The following is a 24,410-nucleotide window of genomic DNA, read 5'->3' on the forward strand; positions in this document are numbered from 1 at the left end:
ATAACATAGAAATAGATCATAGATAGATGATGAAGAGAGAGAAAGAGAAAAGAAGGAGAATGAAACAAACGACAGAATCATGATGATGATGATTGATCACGATGAAAGAAACGAATAGACTTGACATTAACATTGACGATCTTTTACTTGTTGTTATGATACTTTAGAGCTTTGTATTCTCGATATATAATTAATAGATAGATTAGATTAGATTTAGAATGGAGATTGCTAAACAAACAGCCCAAAAGGCAACCAAATATTGGAACAATATCTTCTTCCCAAACATGCAAATGACAGTCATTAGAAAGTCATTTGAACAATTCCCACAGACCAGAAAGTTAGAGTTCCGTACCTCTTGCGATGTTGGAAAGTTGGATATCAAGGGATACATGAAGTCTGTCTACAATGTCGATGTACCAAAAGTAAACACTCTCAACGTTCAAGGAAGAGTAAAGAGACAAGGAACCAAGAGAGCTTTCAGACAAAAGGATTGGAAAAAGGCTATCATCACTGTCGATCCATCAGATGTACAATCATTGAAAAGATAAAAGCAAAGAAGAAGAATAACGAAGAAAAATAAATCACCAACTATCAAAAATAACAAATAACGAATAATGACAATGACATAATAGTAATAGTGAATACTATAGTACTATGAACGCTATTACCAAGATCTGTATGGACAGTCTCTTCTCGTCAACACATCATATCATTCTACTCTTTTTATCAACTCATTGAAGATAGATAGATCTTTAGCCTGGTTCAATCAAAGGTCGTGCAAAGATATCTATCAATCAATACCATCGTCACTTTGATCTTAGGTCGAATCTTCCTCAACCCGGGGACCTCCGAAGGAAGAGGTCATGGAACAGTTGCACTCAATTCGATCAAGTACGATGAATTCTATTATGAAAAATCGTTCGTGACAGAAACTTTTTGGGAAAGTTCAGGCACTGTGTGGAATCAAATTACAACTAAAAAGAATACTATTTATATTTATAGTTGGTAAACTTTAAAGAAAATGCGAGATAAGACCTTTTCCACACAGGTTGGGGTAATTCAGTTCCCGATCCCAAACTAGTTTAATTAAACATACTAACTTGTCCATTGTCTTTTTGTTTTGATTCATCATCTCATTTTCATCGATTGACCCGAAAAAGTGCCAACCTAGTAACCCGCAAGATATTTCTCAAGCTTGGGGGCGATAATAAACAACCTGTGAAGATTAATTTCCGCACTCAAGCTTGTAAGAATATCTCAATCAAACAAAACACTACACACTAGTACTAACCAACTTCATTCCATTTATCACTTTACTATTCTCTCTCTTTCTTTTGTACATACACATCATCAACATTTTACACTTTTTTTTTTTGTAAATCATTTTTGTAATTTATTAAAATAGCAATCATCAATCATAATCAATCATTTAGTTCGAGTAGGATATATATAAATAGGAAAGAGATACATATAGATTTATAAATATATATAGATAAATAGAATGATAATAGACTATTTTACAGATAATAATAGTAATGGAAATATGGCGAACACAATGACGACGACGGTTGATCCCACCACCTCCATTGCAATGATGAATACAACAAGAGACACTATTATTCAAGGTAGTAATGGTGAATCAAATTACGAATTGTCAGTACACCAAAGAGATATTCTGCACTATGTGTTGATTGGATCGTCGTGTATGACATTGGCAGGCACGCTCCTCGTCATAACGACCTACCTCATCAAATATCTAAAAGGGTTGCACAACAAGGAAGATGGCGCAAAAATGATCTTTCTACTCAATCTACCTGGTTTCATTGGATCATTCTTTTGGTTTCCTTGGGAGAGTGTCTACAATGAAACTTTTTGTACCATCCAAGCCTCTGGAATACAATTTTGTGAATTGGCAGCTCTATGTTGGTCATCTTGTATAGTATTTACTTTTTTATCTGTAGTTTGTATGTAAAATTAACCCATCACATTCAACATGCTTCAATTTGATATTAAAATTAACTTTCTTTTTTTTTAGTAAATAATAAGAAAACATCGAAAGCACCAGAAACCAATTTTAAAATATTCCATTTTGTATCTTGGGGTGTCCCATTGTTGAGTTTGATACCATGTTATGTGTTTGGCTTATTTGGGCCTCTCACAGGCCCATGGTGTTGGATATCTAACCCTGGTGTAAGACTATTGGTTTATATCCCCGGTCTAGCCATCGTCTTATTTATTACAATCTCCTATGTCTATCTTCGTATTAAACTTGGTAAACAAGATGGTTATGGATTTATAACAGGTAGATTCTTTTATTTTATTTTAGCTTCTTTAATTTGTCAAGTATGTACAATCCAACCAAAACTATAAGTAATATTAGATATTAATTAATATATATTTTATTATTTTTTTATATTTTAGTTACCATCACTTGTAAATAGAGTTCAAAACTATCTTTATCCACAAAATCCGATATTTGTATTGTATCTGTTACAATCGATATTCCAACCACTTCAAGGATTCATCAATTCGATGGTATATGGAATTATTGACGAATATTTCTTTGGCACATACAGAGAGTTCTTTTCGTGTTTTGGATGTTGTCGACCAAAACAATCATTTTCAAATGGATCCGGAGGTAAAGACACATTTGGACCCATATCCGATCACACTAGTTTACTCATCGACTATGATAACAACAGTCAAAGATTTTCAAAAAATTCTTTACCCTATCATTATAATATTAATGGTAGATAGAGGAGATAGAGATAGATAGACAAACAACAAGACAATAGTAGTATCATTTAGTTGGTAAATTGTAGTAATATCACAAACAAAACAAAACAAAATTAATAATAATTATAAATCATAATTATATTTTTAAATATATATATAATATCCGTTTTGATTTCTTATTATTATTATTTATTCTTTTACCCAAAAACTATTATAATAATCTACAAGGTATTTACTATACTCTGCAAAATCTTTTGGTTCAAATTTTGATTTGTTGTTGATTAAAAGAATGGCACCAATTGAGATGTCTCTGTAGAGTGAAGCAACGTCATCAAAGAATATGACTGAATTGGCATCACTTACGTCGGCACTGGATAAATCCTGATAGATAGAGTTGGAGTAGTCTGCAATGGCATCGATTTCCTCTGTTCTAGCCTTTTTGATTGTTTTACCCTTCTTGGCGAGGAAATCAGTCAACGAAAACTGATTCTCCTTGTTGATTCTTTCCGATACAAAATTGATCATTGTATCGATTGTCTTTATCAATAAATTCATTCTTGGTATTAAATATGCTTCACCACAATCGATCATCTTACTCTCCAAATCACGTGCCAAGTCTAATGCTTCTCTATACTTTTTCAAATGTCTCAAACAATCTATTTGAATTTCCATCATTGCCATTGTTTCTCCCTTTAAAATGAAATAAAATAAAATGAATTAGTTATATATATATATTTAAATAACTATTGTTCTTTCTACTATACATACAATATCTTCATTTGGATGATTAAAAGAATCAACTATAACATTGTAGGCACGTGCATGCAGATTAATATCCATGAGTGTTTTAGCAAGTACTAGAGAGGTGGCATGATGAGTTGGATGATAACTGAGAGCAGTTTGGAATGCACCTACTGCCTTTTCATTCATATTTCTGTATTGGAATAGTTGTCCGAGTCGAAGTGCACTCTCGTGTACAATCATAGTGGCAACGAGACCAAGTGTTTCCTTTGGCTTCTTGTTGCTGAGGTCAATGACACGTTGGAACAACTTTTCAGCTTCTGGCAACTGTCCGTACGATGTTAGACATGTTCCCAGTCCAAGCATTGCATTGATGTTTTCAGTCTCTTTGAACAACACCTTTTTAAAGAGTCCTGATACTTCGGCAGTATAGTCTCCACGTGCGACACAACTCGATGCCAACAACAACATATTGGCAGTATTGTCGGGTGCAATCTTGAGGACACGTCTGTACACGTCCTCAGCACTCTCGTACATATCCATCTTGTGATAGTATGATGCCAATTGATGCAAGTGGTGTACCATGTCACCCATAGCCACCTTTTGTCTGATCATCAACTCTATCGACTTTCTCAAGTCTTTGACAGCGTGTTCATAGTCTCCCAACTTTTCACCATAGATTGTCGAGCTCTTTAGATGGCTCTTGTAGTTGTTTGCATCCAATTCAACCAATTTATCGGCCAACTTTTGCATCACATCTCTATGACTTGGATCATTTGAATGGTAATAGTAATCAAGGTTCTTATTCAATTCTTCCAATATTGATTCTTGTGTTGTTGAACTACTAAATTCTCTTTTATATGAAGGTGAAGGTGTCATAGTTGTAGTTGCAGTTGTAGTCTTTACATTGCTATTGTTATTAGCATAACCAAATACCATATTACTTATACCACTCCATCTTGAACTATTACTGTTAACGTTTGACATTGATGATGCTGATAGTACATTAAATCTAATCTTTGGACTATACTCTACTATGATTCTTTTCATTGTAACTTATCTATCTATCCTTTTAGATTAGATATATTGTTTGATTAAATTGATCTTTGAGAGCACGTCAAGCTAATTTGGAGCTTTGTAAAAAACCTGATTACATAGTTTTGTAAATTGTGTTCGTCTTTTTTGGCAAACAAACAATAAAAATTAATTTTAATCTTTTTTCTTGTGCGGCTTTGGTGTTGCAGACAAAAGGAAGCAGAGACACATTCGTTTTTTCATAATTTATCTCTTCAAAAGGTATGAATCAAATCATTTATAGTCAACACAGAGAAAAGAATCAAATAACAAATATGGGGTATCGGACTGATGAAAATTTAATGCTACTTCTGACGGCCTGATGAGTTTAACACTATCATCAAGATCTCTGAACCAATACCTCCTAATATTTGTTCTTTTCTCTATCTCTCTCTTTTAAACATATAAACTAACTTTTTCAATTTCTTTTTAACAGATATTAAAAATAGTTTAGTTAACTCTCTCTTGATCATAATACGTACCTTACCCTTTGAATGTGAATGTGAATGAACAATATTATTATAAGCTTAAATAAAAATGATCATTTATTTAGACAATACAACATATATTCTTTTTTTGACTTTTTATTATCTCTTAATATTATTAATATTAAACTTGTTAAAACCATTTCAGACATTCTATGTGACAGTATTATTAGTACGAATAAAAAAATAATATAAATATTAAATTTTCGGGCTCGATCAACTGACATCAAATCATCATCCAAAAATTCTAATAATTATTTCGTATTCATATTTCATATATATATATCTATATTTATATATTTATATATCTTTCTTATTATTCAATTTAATATATACATAAATGGAAGAAGAAGTATCAGATGAATCAATATCATTAGAGGAGGAGGAGGAAGAGGAAGAAGAAGAACTAGATGAGAGCATAGAGATTGAGGTAGTGCAACATGGTAGAGTATTAATAGAACACTCTAACCAATTGATGAATGAAATCAAGGCGATGGAGAGTGGAAAGGAACTATTTCAAGAGGGTAAAACATTGGTAGACACTATCATGAAAAAGGAGGAAGCCAAACAACTGATGGAGAAGGGTATGGAGTTGTTGGCAAAGGCAAAGCAGAATAAAGAGGCACAAGCAATCCTTGGAGAATACAAAGATGTCTTGAACTACTTTAAGAATGAAGAAAAGGTTAAAGACATGTTGCAACAAGGAAAGAACCTTTTAGAGAGCATCAAGTCAAAGGATGCAACCGTAACAAGAGAACAAATTGAATCACTTTTCAAGAATGGCAGTTCACTCATCAAAGAGTTTAAAGACAAGGAACAAAGCTCACTCTACATTGAAAGAATGAAAAAGATGTTCTTTGACATCAAAGAAGAAGAGAAAACTAGAATCACCATTCAAAAAGGTATTGCTGAAGGAAAGAAATGGGTTGATTCTTTAAAAGAAAAAGATCCAACTTTTAAATCAATTGTTGATGTAAATATCTATATATATAGATAAATAATATAAACATAACTAAAGAGGTTTTTGATTAACTAATATAACATTTTATATTTAGGAAGGAGAAGAAATATTTAATCAATTAAAGGGTAACAAAGAAGTTACATCATTGTTGGATGATGGAAAGAGTGTATTGTTGGACTTTTTATCCGATGATTCCAAACATTTCTCAAGAGATAGTCCGGAAATCAAAGCTTTGATAGAGAGAGGTGGCAAGTTGGCTACAAATGTACATGAACAAATTAAATCAAACAAACTAGTTGGTGAAATCACCCAAAAAGAAGATTTCAAAAACATCTTGGAAAAGGGTGGAAAGTTTGTAAAGGAAGTTAAATCAAAACAACAATTAATTGACTTTTTAAAACAAAACAAAGAGTATGTAGAAAATATATTGTTTGTTATAATTTAATTGGAAATAACAATATTAATTATTATTATTCTTACTTTTTTTTCTTTAGTTTTATTAAAGAAATTAAAAATACAATTGTACCATTTATAACAGATCAATTATTAAAGGTTCAAATACCAACTGTAAATGGAGTTGCAAAAGGATTTAAATATAGTATAGCTAAACTTGTTTTTGCAGGCTTGGGAATCAAACCTGAAAATGTAAATGTGGACTTTGGAGAGAATAACAAGAGCATCACTGTATCGGTCAATGACTTTACTGCACAACTTAAAAACTTTGAATGGTCGTTTAATCAAGAAGGTTTCCCATATTTCAAGGATGTTGGTACTGCCAATGCTGACGCTAGTCGTGGACGTTGTTCTATCACCTTTGAAATTGAAACTAAACCTACTACAGAACCAAATACTCCAACACAGGAGACTTCCATCGGTGGTATAGATAGTCCATCTACCTCTAGCTCAGAGGTCATTAAATCACCACCCAATCAATCCAATAGTCTATTAAACTCTACACCAGAGATTAAAATTACAGAGATTGTATTCAATATTGAACAGTTGGAAGTTATCATTCAAAAAGGAAAGGCAAAATGGTTGTACAATCTCATTATTAGCAAGTTTTCAGAGACAATTACAACCACTGTCGAGACTAGAATCAAGAATACTATCACTCAACATCTAAATACACTCACTACCAAAATTAACGAATTGGTTGGTGAGTATTGGCTTAAACTTGTATCTAAATTTACTCCTTCAAACTCTCCTCAAACTGATAAAATTACAACCATTGAAAATACTCAAGATGAACAAGAGCAAGAAAAAGAAGAGGTTGACAAAAAAGTAGATATTAATATGTTATCAATTACTGCTGAATCTTCTTCTTAAATCAAATAATAATAATAATAATAATAATAATAATAATAATAATAATAATCAACTAATAATATTAACCATCCAAACCCCTAAAATATATCAATATATATATTTCTTTTTCTTTTCTTTTTACAAAAATTACAATTCTTCTTCTTCTTCTTCTTTTATTGGATGTAAGATGAATGATGATCATTTATATTATTAGATTACATGGACATTTGGAATGTTCCTAATTTTGAATATATATTTGTTTGTTTGTCATCTCCCTATCTCCTTACACCTGTAAACAATGCAAACTTTTCTTTTGCAGTTTCAATGGCATTATTTAAATCTGTTAAACTTTGATCACTGACAGGTGTTCTACCAGCTATAATCTCTTCATCCACCTCAAATATAATTCTATATATACAAAATAAAAAAGAGTTAGTCAGCTGGAAATATATTTAAATATATATTGAATGGTTGGTTGTTCAAATTTTACCCATCACTAATAACTTCATCAATGTACATAACCAAAGTAGAATAATTTGATAGTAAACCCTTCTTTGAAATATAGTTTGATTCCTCTGTTTGACAAACTCTTCTCATGCAATTGAGAAGTGCCTGTAAAACATCGGCCAATGCCAATTCATTGAGACTATCATTATTCTTACCAACCACAAATACCACAACGTCACCAGTCTTGCAACCAACTGCTATATGATTATCAATTACTTCCAATTCACCTGTTTGCAACAGAACAAAAGAGAGTAGATGTCAATAATCACTGTACAGACAGATGTTGTAGTTTATAGTCTCGTAGAGATACAAACAATTTGTTCCTTTGGACTTTTGATGTAACTTTAACTCAAAGTCTCTTCTTGACTTTTCATTCTTTAACTCTTCACTATCTTGATCATAGAATGTGCTACATATTCTTTTCCCATTGGTATCCATTATAATGACCGCTTTAACTTGGTATAATAAATCCATCTTTCCCTCTTCTTCCTCTTCTTTTCTCTATCTATCTATCTATCCTATCTCTGATTATCTTTATTATTATGATTATTGTTATCTCTATTCTATATTTAAATTTATGAATCATATAAATTTTAATTAAATTAAACCTTCAAGAGACCTGATGAGTCAACAAGTTTAAAATTTTTTATTTTATTTTGATTCAACTTCACATACATGAAATTTCATTATCTATCAACACGTGTATTTGTTTGTGTTAATATATTTATTGCATCTCATCAGGTTCTCATGTTCTATAGCTATAGATATCAATTAAACCTTCTTCGAGTCAAGTTGAAGTCTGAAGCGGAAGATCTCGACCCTCATCAAACTCCTTGTCTTTTGAAAAGTGTGAAAATGTTGGATACCAGTCAAGTGCTCGTTATTCAATTTAATGTGTCTTCTCAGTACCAAGACGTCTTTGAATCTGTACCACGAGATATTCCACCAAACATTACTTACGACAAACCACTAAACCAACTAATATCAAGATCAGGTTAATCGAACGTCAATACAATCTATCGACCATCCATCCATCCATCCACCCAAACCCATTGCAATGTTATATTTTTGACCAATCAAACAAACAGTTTGAATTTATTTATTGACGATGGGTTTTGAATCACTTTCAAAAATGGTGAAGGAAATCTGACATTAGAAAATATCAATCGAGCGACTAACTGCTATTTATGGAGTTTGGCTGGTTATAAGGAGAACAGATACAAGCGAATCCGTTTAAAAATTCATGTAAAAACCGACAAACACATTTAAAAACAAAAACGACACAAGCCGTCTTTGGTCTATAGTGCGTCAACGACGAAGGGTGGGTAAGGGACCTTATCAAAGTATTATTACGAGTGAGTGGGGTGTTTAGTTACCATGGTGCCACTGCCAACTTGTCCCCTTTTTGGCCAACGACTAGACAAAGACGACGAGAGAGAAGAGTTTAGTTTCATCCTACTAGTACACCAACCCCCCATAAACCAACGACGCGCTGAGATACAACAGAAAACAACACCGTCTTTCTCTGTCTGCTGTGACACAACCGAATTAAAATAATTAATTATTAATAAGTACTTGACCATCGAGTGAGCAACAAGGAACAAAACAAAACAAAAAAAACCTAACCTTTAGACCAATCAATTGATTTGATTATTGTAGTTTCAAAGTTTTTTCGAAAAGACCGCAGACACACAAAAGACAAAAGAGAGATCCTTAACATATATCTCCATTATCTCCTCTTTTTTTTTTTTATATTTCTTATACGAGTTATACGAGTTTGTCGAGACGAGATCGTCGATTCAAAAAAACCAAACCAATAGTACTATTATCTCTATATCTCTTTATTATTTATTTATTTATTTATATATTTAACAAACAAAGTAACAATAATAAGTGTAACATTACAACAATAATAGATAACAATAGATAGTAGAACAGATAAACACACATCACCACAATTGTAATTTTAAAAACGAAAATGATGGGGAGATCTAACAACACAAACAACAAAACATGTATTATAAGTCAATTACAACAATGTATAATAGTAGTATTTATTATTATTGGTACTTTATTGTTGGGTACCACCGAGGCACAACAACAAGCACCCATTAGAATGGGTGTACTGTTGGAGGGATCTTTGAGAGATCTCGCTTCCAACTATGTCATCAACAAGGGTGCTGGAGAGACCGAAGCCTTTTTAAACACATCTGGTAATCTCGTCGTCGAAGACATTAGCACCTACGACTTGGCCTACTCGACCATCTCTGATATGGCTGATCGTGGCTTCAACTATTTCATCACTGGCGCAGACAGCCAATTCGACGCTGCCTATGACGCTGCCGGAGACCACCCAGAGTGCTTCTTCCTCGTCGCTGTCAACGACCACACCAATCAAGAGAGACTCCCAAGCCTCAGAAAGAACATGGCCTCCTTCCGTCGTGACCTCGTCGCTCCATTCTACTTGCTCGGTTACATTGCAGGCAAGGTTTCTACTAGTGTCGGTTTTGTCGTCCCCGGTCCACCAGTCGAGAACTACTACTCTGTCAATGCCTTTTTCAACGGTGCTAGAGCTTCCAACGCTATCTTTAACTTGTCGGTCGTCTCTACCAGCTCTTACAATGACCATGACACTGCTCTCGGTGCCATCAACATCCTCGAACAGGATCAAGCCATTACAGCCGTCACTCAATCCCAAGATGATATGCTTGTCTCTGAACACTACCTTGCCAGAGGTCTCAATGCCTTTGGATCCAACGGATTTGCCCAAGACATTAGATACGGATCACGTATCTTCCAAAGTATCGTCTATGACTATAGCACCATCTTTTCTCACTTTGCTCAATTGATCAAGGATGGAAATTGGCAATCAACTCACTACTATGCTACTTTTGCCAATGGTTTCTATCAATTATCTGATTATTCATATCTTGTAAGTAAAACTAAATCAAACAGACATAGACCATAAATGTTTCTAACCATTGATTTAATTATTATTTATTTTAATTTTGTTAGGTTCCAGCTGAAGCACAAGCAGACATTGCTCTTGTTTTTAACAAACTTGTTAATAATGAAACCGATACCTATTGTTGTTCAGCAAACAACCTTGAGTTCTTTGACGCTCAATGTGTAAGTTACCATGACATGTTGGACATGGAGGAGATGTACTCGAGTGTCACCAACTATGGATACTATGCCGTGCCAACGACCGAGGTCTATGATACTGCTGGTGTCAACAACACATTCCTTGCTGTCAGTTCCATCCAAATCTTGTGTGGTCTTATTGCCATTGTTGCCTGTATCATCTTTAGAAACAAGTTGCCAATTGCCTACTCAAACATTCTCTTTTGTTTTGGTTTGGCTTTGGGTGCCATCTTGGTGGCCGTTGCCATCTTGCTCTGGAATCTCCACGAAAAGAACAGGGGTATTTGTGTGTCACGTATTTGGATGGCTTCACTCGGCTACACCTTTATCATTGGTCTCATGATTGTTAAAAACACTCGTATCTACTACAAGTTTGAAGAGTTGTTGCGTAAAAAGTCCGACAAGATCTCACCTATCACTCCAGACCGTGTCTACAGCTGGTTGTCAGTGTTGCTCATCATCGATGTTATCTTGCTCGCCATCTACACTGGTACTGGTGACCCCAACAAGATCGACAGTCTTGGCTTGGACGGTATCGGCAAGTACGAGTACACCCAAAACTGTGTCAACAACCTCAACGGTGACATCACGCTCTACATCATCCTCGTCTACCACGGACTCCAACTTCTCTACGGCTGCTACATCTCTTGGAGAACCAGACGTGTTGATCTCGAAGAGTTTGAAGAGACACACGAGTTCTCAACCGTCACCTACCTCATCAGTTTCACCACCTTTATCGTTGTCCCCCTCATGGCCGGTATCACCTCACAAAGATCACGTGACGCCATTATCTCGTCGGTTGCCATCTTTACCTCGTTCTCTTCGCTCCTCATTCTCCTCGGCTCCAAGTTTTGGAAGATCTACAACCCCATCCAAGACGACGGTCTTCCCAAGATCGCCCTTGACAAGCTTCCAGCCAAGCCAAAGGGACACGGTATCTCTGGTGTCAAAAACACCAACACCAATGCCGTTTCCGAGTACAGTCGTAACCAATTCCTTACTGCTGTTGCCAATCCAACTGGTAGTTCTGCAATGTTTGATGATTAAACTATTTAATTATCATTTCATTTCCCAACACTTTTTTTTTCAAATCAAAAGAAAACAAACCAAAACAAAACAAAACAAAAAAAAATAATTAAACCTAGGAAACAATATCACCCACACAACATATATATATATATATCAACAACAAACAAACAAATAATATAGAAATAATAACCAAAAATCCGATCCGAATAATTCACAATAATATTAATAATACCATGTATACTTTTTTTTTCTTTTGTATTATAAATATTATATTAAAATAAAATGGCGTATATAGAACTACTATCAACAATAAATATAAATCGATTCCTCATCATGATTGGTAAACATTATTTTTTAAAATTCTGAGTACCCATCCTTCCAGTTGGAAGTTCCAAAATTTGAATTTGAAATTTTTTCCGTTTGATTTGGGTGTAAAAACATTTCGGACAACTTTGTATGAACTTGATTTCAGTGTTTTATTTAATTAATTTAAGAAAGACATGTCAACCAGCATATTACAATCAACAAGTCTAGAGACATCACCTATCAAATCACTACTAGAAACTACTAATAGTAGTAGTGATACAACTTGTAAAAGAAGTATATCAAATCTATATGATTATTTCAAACCAACTCAACAACAACAAGATAATCTTTTAAAAAAAGTACAAGAAAAAGAAGATAAAGAAGAGGATAGTGATAATAATAAACAAACAAAAAAGAAACAAAAATTGGAAACTAAAAAAGTGACCATCCCATCTTCATTATCACCAACCTCTTCAACTTATACTCGATCAAAATTAATTGAATCATTAGCATTATCACCTGCTAAACCAAAATTAAATAATAATCAAAATAATAATAATAATAATAATAGTATTGGTGGTAGTAATGTTAAAGTATGGGATTGGAAACAAGCATCATTAAATGCATTTTCAAACAATCCATCAAAGATTTTAGATAAAAATACAGGTGCTCTGTCCACCACAAAGAAGAAATCAAATACCAAATCATTTGCAATATCGGAAAGCGATAGATATGGTGTTGCCAATTTGGAACAAACATTTATCGATGCTGGACAAAAAAATGCTGGTCAAACAGTATGTAAAAAGTGTAAAATGTTATACTTTAGAGGAAGTAAAGAAGATGAACAAGCTCATAATAAATACTGTTCTGCTACTTTAAATCCAACTAAAATAGTTATAAAAGTATGTATAAAATATATAAATTATAAAGAAAGTATATAGATCGATAGATATTAATAATTCATTTATTCTATTTTCGAAAGAATTGGGCAAATACTTTAAAGATTTTAAATTCATTTGAAAATGGAGATGGAATAGTTTGTATAAATATTGATGAGAATAATGGACCAATCAAGTCAAAGATTGATGCAATTAAAAAGATGGTGAACGATCAATTGGGATATATTGGTGATAATAATAATAATGAAAAAAAGAATCAAGACAAGGAAGAAGAAGATGATGATGATGATGATGAAAAGAAATTATTAATGTATATGGACAAGAATGGTCAAGTACTTGGTTGTTTGTTTGCCGAGTGTGCCAATACTGCATACCGTATTTTGGAGAATAAGGAAAAAGAAGACACCACTCTCAGCACCAACAAACAAGGTGAAAAGGTCAAATGTGGAATCAATAGAATTTGGACATGTTCAAGTAGTCGTAGAAAGGGAATCGCAAGTAAACTCATCGATAGTCTCCGTCGAAACATGTTTTACGGATACCATCTCTCCAAGAATGAACTATGTACTACAACTCCAACTTGTGATGGTCAAAAATTCTTTTCAAAATATTTAGAAACAAATCAATTTCTTTTATATAAATTAAATTAATCCATCATAGATATGGGAGATTTATTATTGACTATCGATTTAGGAAAAGGTATCAGAAGAATTTAAAATAAAATGTAAACAACACTTGTTATTTTTTTGAAAGACTAAAGTATAGTCATTTTCACCTGATAGTCCATAGGCATGTTCGTTTAGACCCCAGGATATGGGTGAATCTGCAAACCCGGAAACATGTACGGCTGCCCACGGAGCACTTCCAGTTGCAACCAATTGTCTACACTCTTTGGCCAATGGCACAATCTCACTTGGCAAAATCATTCCCTTTTTAAATGAAATGAATGTTTGACTACTATGCGAGACACTATTATTATTATTATTGTTGTTGTTGTTGTTGTCAATCTCTGGACTACTAATAAATGAATAACTATCAAATTGACTCTCTGAAGATCCATTATCTTTTGATTTCTTTTTTTGACCAGCCAATACAAAGTCAACGTTGAATGGAGTGACCACTCCACATATACAAGTACCAATCACCTCGTTCAATGCCATTACCAATTCCTGTTGTTCTTGTTTATCGATGATCTGTGTAACGTCTTTTATATCCAATGGCAAGTGAATACTGTCAAAGCTAAAATCAATGTCATTGGCCAATACCTTGTGTGGCAGTGATTTCAATCTTTCAAATGCATTTGTTGACATTCTACACAATAGATTGATGTCTCCAATACGTTGGTTAAAACACCAATTCAATCTTTTGTATCCATCCTCGGTCGAGTACTTCTTTTCCATCAGATTGATTGTGATTATGAATCGTTGACCCTTGTTAAATGCTGAATGCTTTCCTGTCAATCCCAATACTTCATACGTCTCCTTATTTACATTTAATACAACCGTTCCATTTGCCAAAAAGGCTACTACATTTCCACTATCCAATCCACTTAGTTGTGATAATCCAATAAATTCTCCTATTATTACAGTCAAAGTTAATATATGCTACTAATACATAATACATGATAATCACATACCTTTAACAATACAATTGGTTACAAATTGATAATTGATCAATTGGTGTAATGATACTTGAATTTGAACCAACAGATCATTTGTTGATGATGAAGATGAAGAGGATGAGGATGAGGATGTTGCTCTTTGAAGGAAATGAGTTGCAATAGTATCTTCCAATTTACTCTTTGATTTTGACATTGAACTCAATAATGTAGCTTTTGATGTTGTTGTAGATGATGCCGATGATGATGCATCAGGTTGAACTGGTACAACTACATGAACAGATTGATTGAATGGATGCTGGTTGATATGATGTATAATAGTTTCTAATTGTGTATCTTCTTGTTGTTCATTTGTTGTAGTCGTAGTAGTAGTGGTCGATGTTGTTTTCTTTGTATTTGTATTCTTCTTCTTTGCTGTAATCTCTTTAACTATTATTTTTGATTTACATAATGCACCATCATCTTTAATAATATCCATATCTATCTATCTATCTATCTATGCTTCTGATCAAGTGGGACCGATGAATCTATCCTTGAATGAGAATAAGCGTCGATCAAATGATCAAATGATGATGCATTCGAAGACAAAGAGTTTGAAAATTTTCAAACAATGAATGAATGCACTGACCGCCGATCTTTCAATACTTTCATTGTGTGTTTGCATATTGAATAGATATACAGATAGTAATAATAATAATAATAACAGAATGGTATCACAATATCACAGAGAAAGACTTAGAGGAAATGTAAAGATCTTTTCAGCTCTTGCACTCTTTTCAATCGGTGTCTACGCATTCTCAATGTACAAGATGGGTATGAACGACTTTAAAGACATCAACGACTTTGGTCACCAAATCACTGCTGAAGAGGAAAACCAAGGAAAGGTCTTAAAGAAGAGATTAAGAGGTTCGGGTGATCAACAACAACAACAACAACAATAATAATATAATAATAATCGAAATCAATAATTTATAATAATATAATATAACAACGAAACACCTCTTTTACATTTGTAAGTAAACTATCTTTCTCATGACAATTCAAGCAAGAGGTAACCCTAACAACATTGTATCTCTAACCTCACCTGATCTCTTTCTAGAATATATTCAACTTGTATATAAACAAACATAAAACATAAAACAACAATCTTTTGTTACTTTGGAATAAAATAATGAATGCCAGTTTCAAAGTTCTGGATCCATATCAACATACCAGTCACCATGGTGGGTGATGGCTTAATGGGAGGGATTTTGTTATAATTATTTTCATTTTATTAAAGAAAGAATTTTTGGATCGATAATGTATTTGTTAAAAGGGAAGATGATTGAGAGATCAATTCCAAATCATCGTTTATATTAATATTAACAGTGGTAAAGTAATGTTTGTTTTGGCAAACAATAATTGGTGGAAAAGAGGTATGATTGATGATGATGGTATAGGTAAAGTAGTAGGGGAGATTGTTGGTAAGTTATGATATTTCATATTATAGTTATTATTATTATTATTATTATTATTTGTTGTTGTTATTTGTTGGGCGGTATGAAATTTAAATTTATATTATTATGGTATATTCTTATTATTATTATTATTATTATTATTATTATTATTATTATTATTTTAATTAATTTAATCAGTACCTGGGAGATCTTGTGGCTCTGGAATAGCCATTGGATTCATTTGAGATAAGAAACAAACTATCCATCTATACAAAAATGAAAGGAAATTGGTTAATATAAATGTATATAAATGAATGTAATGATTTGTATGTTATGTATGTCGTCGTTTGTCCATTCGACAGACAATCATTCAAATCGTATCGCATATTAAACATTGATTATCCAAAATGTAATGACATATAAAACACATGACATATGTTGGTTCAACAACTCGTTCATACGGTATGTGTCTTGTCATTATCAAATGTATTCATCGTTGTAATACATCGCTGTTATTACTATTACTATTATTATTGAAACCTACAATGACCACAAACAGATAGCAGTAGTAAGAAGAAGAATACGACACAATCTATAAATAAAAGGAGAGATTATAATTAGTTTATCAGTATTGTCAAAAACAATAACGGCAGAGAGAGAGAGAAAACCCATTCATGAAGTAGTAGTTTAGAGTGTTTGTATCGCATAGTACTGTTATTGTTGTTCCTATCCTATACAGTACTATCTATCTATCTATATCTTAACTCTACTCCACAACGCTTAGAGAGCTCTCTAATGTTTAAACATACCCCTTATCTTGGACTGGTGGATAAATAGAAAAGAGAGCAGCTACACCAAAAATGACGCCAGAGACGACACCGATAGTTCCTGAATTACTTAAAGCCATGACTATACTCTTTATGTATGATTGAAATATATAATAGATTGATTTTGAGTACTCTAGAAAGTGATAGGAATATGTAGGATAGAGTGAATAGAGTGGAGTGAGGAGGTAGGTAGAATAGGTTTGTATTATTTTTGGTTTTTTTTTTTTTTTTTTTTTGTACAAGTCAAGTGTTACGATGCTTGGGAGAGAGAATGAAACTGGGAGGTGGATATTCGTTATGCAACCCCAGGCAGCCCTTTCGTCGCTCAAAGAACTTTCAATTCAAAAATTGAAAAAAAATTATCATATCAACACCAACGTTGCGTGCAAGAGAGGAGGTTTTATATTTATAAAGAAGAAGTCTTGTTTTTCTCTAATCCCTCCTTTCCACACTCACTCTCTACCCTTTTATTATTATTCATCAAGTTTATTACTTTTAGCACTTGTCTAGTAGTAATTACTTTTGTATCCACCTTCCAACACATCCAATAGTAGTATTTTAGTTAATACACTTTGTAACCATTAAAAAAGTAGGGATCATTAACAATACACAATATTACTTATAAGATAATATATATATATCTATATCTATCGATACAACAACAAGCGAACGACAAACGAATACACTACTCGATTGGATATACTAGATAGATAGTACCAACAACAACAACAAAGCAAAATAATAGAACAATTACTTGCAGATAGAAGAGTTTGAGTTTAGTCAAGAAGTACTTCTTTTCAAAAAGCAACAATCAACAACTATACTCTTGAACTAGCAACAGATAACTATAAATAATAATACTATGTGATGGATGGATAGATTATAGATTGATAGATAGATAGATAGATAGTTATATATATATATTGCAGTTGTGTGTATTAATTATAAATAACTAATAACCTTTTTTTAATCTTTTTATTTCCTTTTAGGTTCTTCATACTTTGTTCGACTAAACAGATTGTATTCAATTTGTTTATTGTATAATCAACAACAACAACACCCAATCAAAGTTTAATACTTTAATAATCACACATACATACATATATATATAAAAATGGCAAAGAAGAAACAAGGAGGAATCTGCTCACCAGGTGGCGCTTGCTATCAATTCCCACCACCAGCATGTTCCATTTGCTGTATGGTTTTCTCTTTATTCGGTGTAATTGGTTTGGTATGTATAACACCAAAGATCAACTAGTTATAGTGTTTTTTTTTTTGGTTTAAAGGAATATTAAATACTAATAATAATAATATTCCAATTCAATTCAATTTAATTTAATTTATCATTTCAGTTATCAATTGGAGGTGCTATCAAGAATCAATATCACAAGGCTGAAGGTGAAGAACAATGGACTTCCAGCCAAGAAGCAACGGCTTCTAGTGGTGCTTTCATCGGTACTGTTATTTATGTCGCTTTGATTGCTCTTTGTTTTGGTTTATTCTTGTGGAGAAAGTTTACCAACAAGCCATCAGATGATGACATTGACTCGTAAATAAATAAATAAATAATAATAATAATACTCTCTAAACACCAAACAAATAATATAAACAATAAATAATAATAAAAACCTTAAAAAAAAATATAATAATTATTTCTTTATACCCAATCTCTCACCTATTCAATAGATCGATCCTATTGATCGATCAAAGATAATATATCATCTTGGGATGGATGGTATTGGTTTGGATCACAAGATATGGGTTTTTTTGGAAACTCTTTAAGATTTATTCCAGATTCTTCTTGAGCAAGGGTAACACCATTTTGAACATATACACAACCACGTTCATGTCCATATCTATCCTATCTATATATAATATATATCTATCTGTCTATCCATACATGCGTTATAAGTCAAACCCTGAGTAATACCCAATCCAAAGTGAGTTCGACTTAATATTTCACCACAGAAAAAAAAAAAAAAAAACAAAAAGTTTAAATGAGAAATAAAAAAATAATGATATTAAATAAAGTACTAGATAGATATATTACTAGATAGATAGATAGATAGATAAATAAACACTTAGATCGTATTACATCTTAAAGACATTTTAAGTCAAAAAAGGGTTGTGTTGAAAGAAAGAAAGGACGATCGTTGCAACCATCCGCGCCCAAACCAAACAACAAAACAAAGAAAGAAAAGAAGATATTTTGATTCACTCTCACAACAAAGTTAAAAATATATTTGTTTACACCGCTTTAAGCAAGGCTGCTACTCTACACAACTTAACAAACCAACCAACCAACCAACTACCCTCTTCCTCCTCACATTCTCCCCAACCAATCAATCAACCAAATCAATAATAATATCGGCGGCAAACACTATAGAGCTTAAGTAGGGTAGTATCTATCGTTCATCAAATCAAATCAAATCATCATTTTCATAGAGTTTGTGTATAGTTGATCATCAACACAAATAGTAGCAACCCTTCCCTCATCTCATCTCCTGTCTACCCTACCTACCTATCACTAAAAGACAGAAAACTGTCTAGACAGAAAAAAAAACAAGAGAGAAGTAGGAACCAACCAGAACAAGATAGAATAGTAGTATCAATCAATCACCAGACACAAGTTTGTGTGATTAAAAAGTACGATAACCTGGATAAGATAACTCAGTTCTTTGGAAAGAAAAAGAAGCAGTCTTGTCAAAGTACTCACTCTTCTTTTCTTCCACCTTCAACATCCCCTCAATCTACCTCTTCCTCTTCATTGTCGACATCTCCGTTGTCCTCTTCATCCACCACACCTCCCTCCACTCTTGAATCATCTACAGACAACAACAACAATAATATTAACAATCACAATAGTAGTAATCATAGTAACAATAGTCATCTGAGCACAAGTATGAGTAAATCTTCAACGACAAAGGGGTCTACTTCGTTAGAGGTTGACGACAGCGGAAACAGCACAAAGACAGTGCTTCGTACACTATCTACTAGCTCAAACGACCAGAGTTTGAGTATCTCAATGAACCAAATACACAGTACTGGAGGTAAATCAGTTCTCAATGCTGGTGGATCTATTAGTTTGTCAGACAGCACAAATGGTATTGGTAAGACTAGTACTAGCGATACAGCAACTAGTACTACCCAAGTGAATAGTAATGGTAGTAGTTTAAATGGTGCCAATAGTCATCATCATCAACAACAACAACAACAATTATCACCCTCTAAACCATCATCATCCAACAACAATAATAATAATAGTAATGATATATCAAAGACATTGTTATTAGAGATACAATTCTTGGAGAGATTATTACAAGACCTTATTATCCAAAGAAATACCAATACACGAAAACAACAACCCAATGGTGAAAAGGAACTCACTCGGGAAGGCGAAGGTGATGGAGATGTAAGCGAATGGAAACGTTATGAAGAACAACTTCGCAGCATTATCGAGAGCAAAAAGAGTGACTTTAGATCATTCATCACCGAATACGACAAGAACAAACCTGTACAAAAGAAATCTGCCTTTTTAAAGTCTGGTGCTGCTGCCCTGGTAATCTTTCCAACCGTCATGGAGGAGAAACTTTGTTCCTCTTTACCATTGATTTATATTGATAATTATAAATCAAGATCAATAAGTAATAATAGTATTCAATCATCATCTCCCCAACAACCGGAACGACAACAACAATGGGTTCCATCATCATCAACTCAAACAACAACAACAACAACAGAACAACCAATTGAAAATAATACTAATAATAATAATAATCAAGATAATAATAATAATAACGAACAAGAAAATAATAATATTAATAACAATAATAGTACAGCACAATCTGGTGAATTACAATCATCATCGTCATCATCATCTTCACTTTCATCATCATCTATTATTACACATCCAATTAAACCATTTACTACATTGTTTGGACCAAGAACCGATGTACCAGAGGATTCTCAATCCTATTCAAATTCTATTTATTGTAAATCTGGTTCATCTTATCCAAAACATTTTACTGGTAGAAGAGTATGTATATATATAAACATATACGTCAAAAACATATCAATTAATTGATTAATTAATATTAATAATAATCTTTCTTTATTTTTGTAGCAAGGAGATCCAATTTGTGATAGATTTAAAATTAGTATTTATAGAGAAAAGGTATTGGTGGTATTGGCAGATGGATGTAACTGGGGTAGATTACCATACGAAGCAGCAACCAATGCAACCAATGCTTTCTTGACATTTTTAGAGGATAACCATCACTTTATCAACACTATTCGCAAGGCTGGATCCTTTTTGTTGGCAGCCATGACTGCAGCACACAAAGGTATCATTGCTGGCAAGAGTGAAGTTTGGGAGGCTGGTACTACCACACTTATCGGTGGTATGTTGACTAAAATCAAAAAGGAAAGAGATAACAATGCCATTCTCAAAAGAATGTCATCTCTATCTTTTGTAGAAGTAGATTCAGATTGGGTATTTATTGGTGTAACTTTGGGTGATTGTAAAGTAAGTAAAATTAAACAAAAAAAAGACAAAAATAATAACATGTCATTAACATAGTTTGTTTTTTCTTAGGCATTCCATTATTCTAAAAAAAATAAAATATTTACAGATATTACAAAGGGTAATAGAACAAATGTATCTGATGCAAGAGATCCAGGAGGAAGATTGGGACCTTATGTAGGCAATGGTGAGCCAGATCTAAGAAACCTCAGCGTATTTTACAAGTATTGTGATGAGGGAGATCTCATACTCTTGCTTAGTGATGGTGTACATGACAATCTGGATCCACAGCAGTTGGGTATCAAACCAAGGGATCTGGGAATAGAGGCTGACAATTGGGACCAAGCAGGTCAAAAATATCCAGTCGAGACGGACAAGGTGAAAAATGACTACAGAACCAAATGGCTTGGCGACCGATTCAAACAAGACGATCTCACACCTGAATTCATCACCAACTATCTACTCAAGCATTGCATTGAAACCACTCAGACTAGTCGTGATTTTATGGAACAAAATACAACTAAAAAACTACCATGTGACTATTATTTGTATCCAGGAAAGATGGATCATAATACTTGTGTTTGTCTAAAGGTTGGACAAAACAAATATATTTCACCTACACCAACTACAACAACAACAACCACAACTGCAGAGACAACTAATTAATCAAAACACAAAATCAAAATCAAACACCAAAAAATAACAAAAAAGTAATAATACCAACAATTGTTAAAATAGTCAAATCATAATCAATAATAATAATAATAATAATAATAATAATAATAATTAATCCTAATTAATAATAGTAATAATAATAATAACTACCAAACCAACCATCAACATTCATACACACACACTCACCATTTCATTAATTTGTATAGTTACATTCAATCAACTAACCAAACACAACCAAACAACTAATAACACCAACCAATCACCAAACACAACCAAACAACAAACAATTAATTACTAACCAAAAAAACAAAAAAGACACAACAAAAAAAATAACAACTTATAACAACTTATAACAACACATCACAATCAATGACATAAAAATAATCATATCATCAACATCATCATAAGTAATCTTTATTTAAATTATTAATTCCTCTACTTTCTTCTTTTTACAAAATTTGTTTAATAAAACAAGGAATCTAAAAAATAGAATTCCCTTTACCTTTAAATCTAAATATTATATATATCAAATTATTCAATTGTTCAATCTATCTTTTGAAACAGATTAATTAATCATTTGTTTTCCGATCGAATTCCATTGCAAAAAAAAAAAAAAAAAAGAAAAATTCAAAAAAAGAAAACCTCGTTTCGTTTTTTTTTATGTGTGTAGTTATTATGAGCTCACTCTAATTTGTTTCGTGTTGTTTATTTTAACTTTACCCTTTTCAAATATATATATACATAAAATGTCAACAGGCAAAGTTAGTAGAAGAGTCCCTACTTTAAAGGGGACAATTTGTCAAGTATGTCATCTATCAAACCATCAATCGATAGATCAGTCGGTCGTTCGTTTGATTACATAATTACGTCGTTATTTATGAATTGGATCTCTAACACCATTTGTCATTATCATATAATATATCCTCTCTCTCTCTCTCTCTCTCTATCTTATCAATCTATCAATCAATTTATGATAATGTTATTACAATTGTAGGAGACAAATGTCAAAGAGCGCAAAAGCAAAGGCCTTTTTAAGAAGTAAAGAATCACAAGAAGTCGAACATTATAAACAAGCTATGATGATTAGAGGAAAATGGTCATCACAAATCATACAAAATGTTTTAAAGGATTTCGTATGTATATCAACCAAACAAGATCGGCATAGATAGACAGACAGAGTAGTAGTCTTATAACAATTATTTTTTCTATAGTACATTTTAAAGAAACCAAATGCCGTTCAATATAATAAGAAAAATGATATATACCCAATGGAGTCTGCCGAGTCGATAGAGTTTTTGGGAGAAAAGTCGGTTAGTGGCTTGTTTGCATTTGGATCACACTCTTATAAGCGTCCACACAATTTGGTGATCGGACGTCTCTTTGACGACTCGGTCTTTGACATGTATGAATTTAGTGTACTCAACTACAAGGGAATGGAACAGTTTCAAGGTGCCACCACCTCTAGACTTGGCAACAAGCCATGTTTCATATTCAATGGTGCAGAGTTTGAAAACGACCCCATCACCAAACGCATTGGTAACACTTTTCTCGATTTCTTCCGTGGACACGTTGTCGAATATATCAATCTTGCAGGTCTCGACCATGTCATCATTTTGACTGCTGTCAACGGTCGTATTCTCTTCCGTCACTACAGCGTTCTTTTCAAGCGTTCCGGTACCAAGGTACCACGTGTAGAGTTGGAAGAGATGGGTCCATCATTTGACCTCGAGCTCCGTCGTAGCAAGATTCCATCGGAAGACGTCGAAAAGCAAGCCCTCAAAATCCATCGTTCCGTCCAACCAAAGGTTGTCAAAAACGTCGACAGCAACGATCTCGGAGAGAAACACGGAAGAATCCATCTTGGCAAACAAGATTACAACACCCTTGCCTTCAAAAAAACCAAAGCCCTCAGCAAGAGAAAACAATCAAATCATCATTCTACCGCTTCTCATTCTTCAAACGATATTTAAACAAACACAAGATATTAATACTTGTATCACAAATATATATACATATCGTATTCTACATTTCATTTACATTTGCCGCCTTCTTTACATCATTTCTGCCACCCTTACATATTATATCACCTTTTAATAATTATAATAAATTATTTTATTTGTTTTTGAAAAACAAAAAAAAAACTAT

General features: G+C 33.0%; 12 protein-coding genes across 12 annotated transcripts; 8 read left to right on the forward strand and 4 right to left on the reverse strand.

Annotated features, from left to right (window-relative positions):
- Positions 1-218: 218 nt before the first annotated feature.
- On the forward strand, positions 219-548 carry DFA_01425 (uncharacterized protein; the record flags this gene model as incomplete). The annotated part of the gene is made up of 1 exon (XM_004359332.1): positions 219-548. One exon carries the CDS (start codon positions 219-221, stop codon positions 546-548), a length of 330 nt encoding a protein of 109 aa, XP_004359389.1.
- Positions 549-1,501: 953 nt separating this feature from the next.
- Positions 1,502-2,757, forward strand: DFA_01426 (G-protein-coupled receptor family protein; the record flags this gene model as incomplete). The annotated part of the gene is made up of 3 exons (XM_004359333.1): positions 1,502-1,964; positions 2,036-2,343; positions 2,422-2,757. 3 exons carry the CDS (start codon positions 1,502-1,504, stop codon positions 2,755-2,757), a joined length of 1,107 nt encoding a protein of 368 aa, XP_004359390.1.
- A 168-nt stretch (positions 2,758-2,925) lies between these two features.
- DFA_01427 (uncharacterized protein) lies at positions 2,926-4,527 on the reverse strand (the record flags this gene model as incomplete). The annotated part of the gene is made up of 2 exons (XM_004359334.1): positions 2,926-3,426; positions 3,505-4,527. 2 exons carry the CDS (start codon positions 4,525-4,527, stop codon positions 2,926-2,928), a joined length of 1,524 nt encoding a protein of 507 aa, XP_004359391.1.
- Positions 4,528-5,376: 849 nt separating this feature from the next.
- Positions 5,377-7,323, forward strand: DFA_01428 (uncharacterized protein; the record flags this gene model as incomplete). Its single annotated transcript, XM_004359335.1, has 3 exons — positions 5,377-6,009; positions 6,092-6,408; positions 6,492-7,323. 3 exons carry the CDS (start codon positions 5,377-5,379, stop codon positions 7,321-7,323), a joined length of 1,782 nt encoding a protein of 593 aa, XP_004359392.1.
- A 181-nt stretch (positions 7,324-7,504) lies between these two features.
- On the reverse strand, positions 7,505-8,283 carry DFA_01429 (uncharacterized protein; the record flags this gene model as incomplete). Its single annotated transcript, XM_004359336.1, has 4 exons — positions 7,505-7,540; positions 7,590-7,710; positions 7,793-8,006; positions 8,124-8,283. 4 exons carry the CDS (start codon positions 8,281-8,283, stop codon positions 7,505-7,507), a joined length of 531 nt encoding a protein of 176 aa, XP_004359393.1.
- A 201-nt stretch (positions 8,284-8,484) lies between these two features.
- Positions 8,485-12,000, forward strand: grlL (G-protein-coupled receptor family 3 protein 11; the record flags this gene model as incomplete). Its single annotated transcript, XM_004359337.1, has 3 exons — positions 8,485-8,803; positions 9,858-10,741; positions 10,825-12,000. The coding sequence occupies 3 exons, from the start codon at positions 8,485-8,487 to the stop codon at positions 11,998-12,000; spliced, it is 2,379 nt and encodes a 792-aa protein (XP_004359394.1).
- A 482-nt stretch (positions 12,001-12,482) lies between these two features.
- eco1 (GCN5-related N-acetyltransferase) lies at positions 12,483-13,746 on the forward strand (the record flags this gene model as incomplete). Its single annotated transcript, XM_004359338.1, has 3 exons — positions 12,483-13,190; positions 13,271-13,681; positions 13,702-13,746. 3 exons carry the CDS (start codon positions 12,483-12,485, stop codon positions 13,744-13,746), a joined length of 1,164 nt encoding a protein of 387 aa, XP_004359395.1.
- Positions 13,747-13,876: 130 nt separating this feature from the next.
- drpp40 (RNase P protein subunit) lies at positions 13,877-15,283 on the reverse strand (the record flags this gene model as incomplete). Its single annotated transcript, XM_004359339.1, has 2 exons — positions 13,877-14,763; positions 14,824-15,283. The coding sequence occupies 2 exons, from the start codon at positions 15,281-15,283 to the stop codon at positions 13,877-13,879; spliced, it is 1,347 nt and encodes a 448-aa protein (XP_004359396.1).
- A 136-nt stretch (positions 15,284-15,419) lies between these two features.
- On the forward strand, positions 15,420-15,746 carry DFA_01433 (uncharacterized protein; the record flags this gene model as incomplete). The annotated part of the gene is made up of 1 exon (XM_004359340.1): positions 15,420-15,746. The coding sequence occupies one exon, from the start codon at positions 15,420-15,422 to the stop codon at positions 15,744-15,746; it is 327 nt and encodes a 108-aa protein (XP_004359397.1).
- A 685-nt stretch (positions 15,747-16,431) lies between these two features.
- Positions 16,432-17,148, reverse strand: DFA_01434 (uncharacterized protein; the record flags this gene model as incomplete). Its single annotated transcript, XM_004359341.1, has 3 exons — positions 16,432-16,507; positions 16,786-16,833; positions 17,051-17,148. The coding sequence occupies 3 exons, from the start codon at positions 17,146-17,148 to the stop codon at positions 16,432-16,434; spliced, it is 222 nt and encodes a 73-aa protein (XP_004359398.1).
- Positions 17,149-18,182: 1,034 nt separating this feature from the next.
- Positions 18,183-22,256, forward strand: DFA_01435 (protein phosphatase 2C-related protein; the record flags this gene model as incomplete). Its single annotated transcript, XM_004359342.1, has 5 exons — positions 18,183-18,299; positions 18,421-18,617; positions 19,547-21,104; positions 21,192-21,593; positions 21,663-22,256. 5 exons carry the CDS (start codon positions 18,183-18,185, stop codon positions 22,254-22,256), a joined length of 2,868 nt encoding a protein of 955 aa, XP_004359399.1.
- An 814-nt stretch (positions 22,257-23,070) lies between these two features.
- On the forward strand, positions 23,071-24,235 carry bxdc1 (brix domain-containing protein; the record flags this gene model as incomplete). Its single annotated transcript, XM_004359343.1, has 3 exons — positions 23,071-23,114; positions 23,260-23,398; positions 23,477-24,235. The coding sequence occupies 3 exons, from the start codon at positions 23,071-23,073 to the stop codon at positions 24,233-24,235; spliced, it is 942 nt and encodes a 313-aa protein (XP_004359400.1).
- Positions 24,236-24,410: the final 175 nt, after the last annotated feature.

The sequence above is a fragment of the Cavenderia fasciculata genome, assembly GCF_000203815.1.
Source record: "Cavenderia fasciculata unplaced genomic scaffold Scf_Dfasci-F-a-25c12.r2-5, whole genome shotgun sequence".
NCBI lineage: Eukaryota > Evosea > Eumycetozoa > Acytosteliales > Cavenderiaceae > Cavenderia > Cavenderia fasciculata.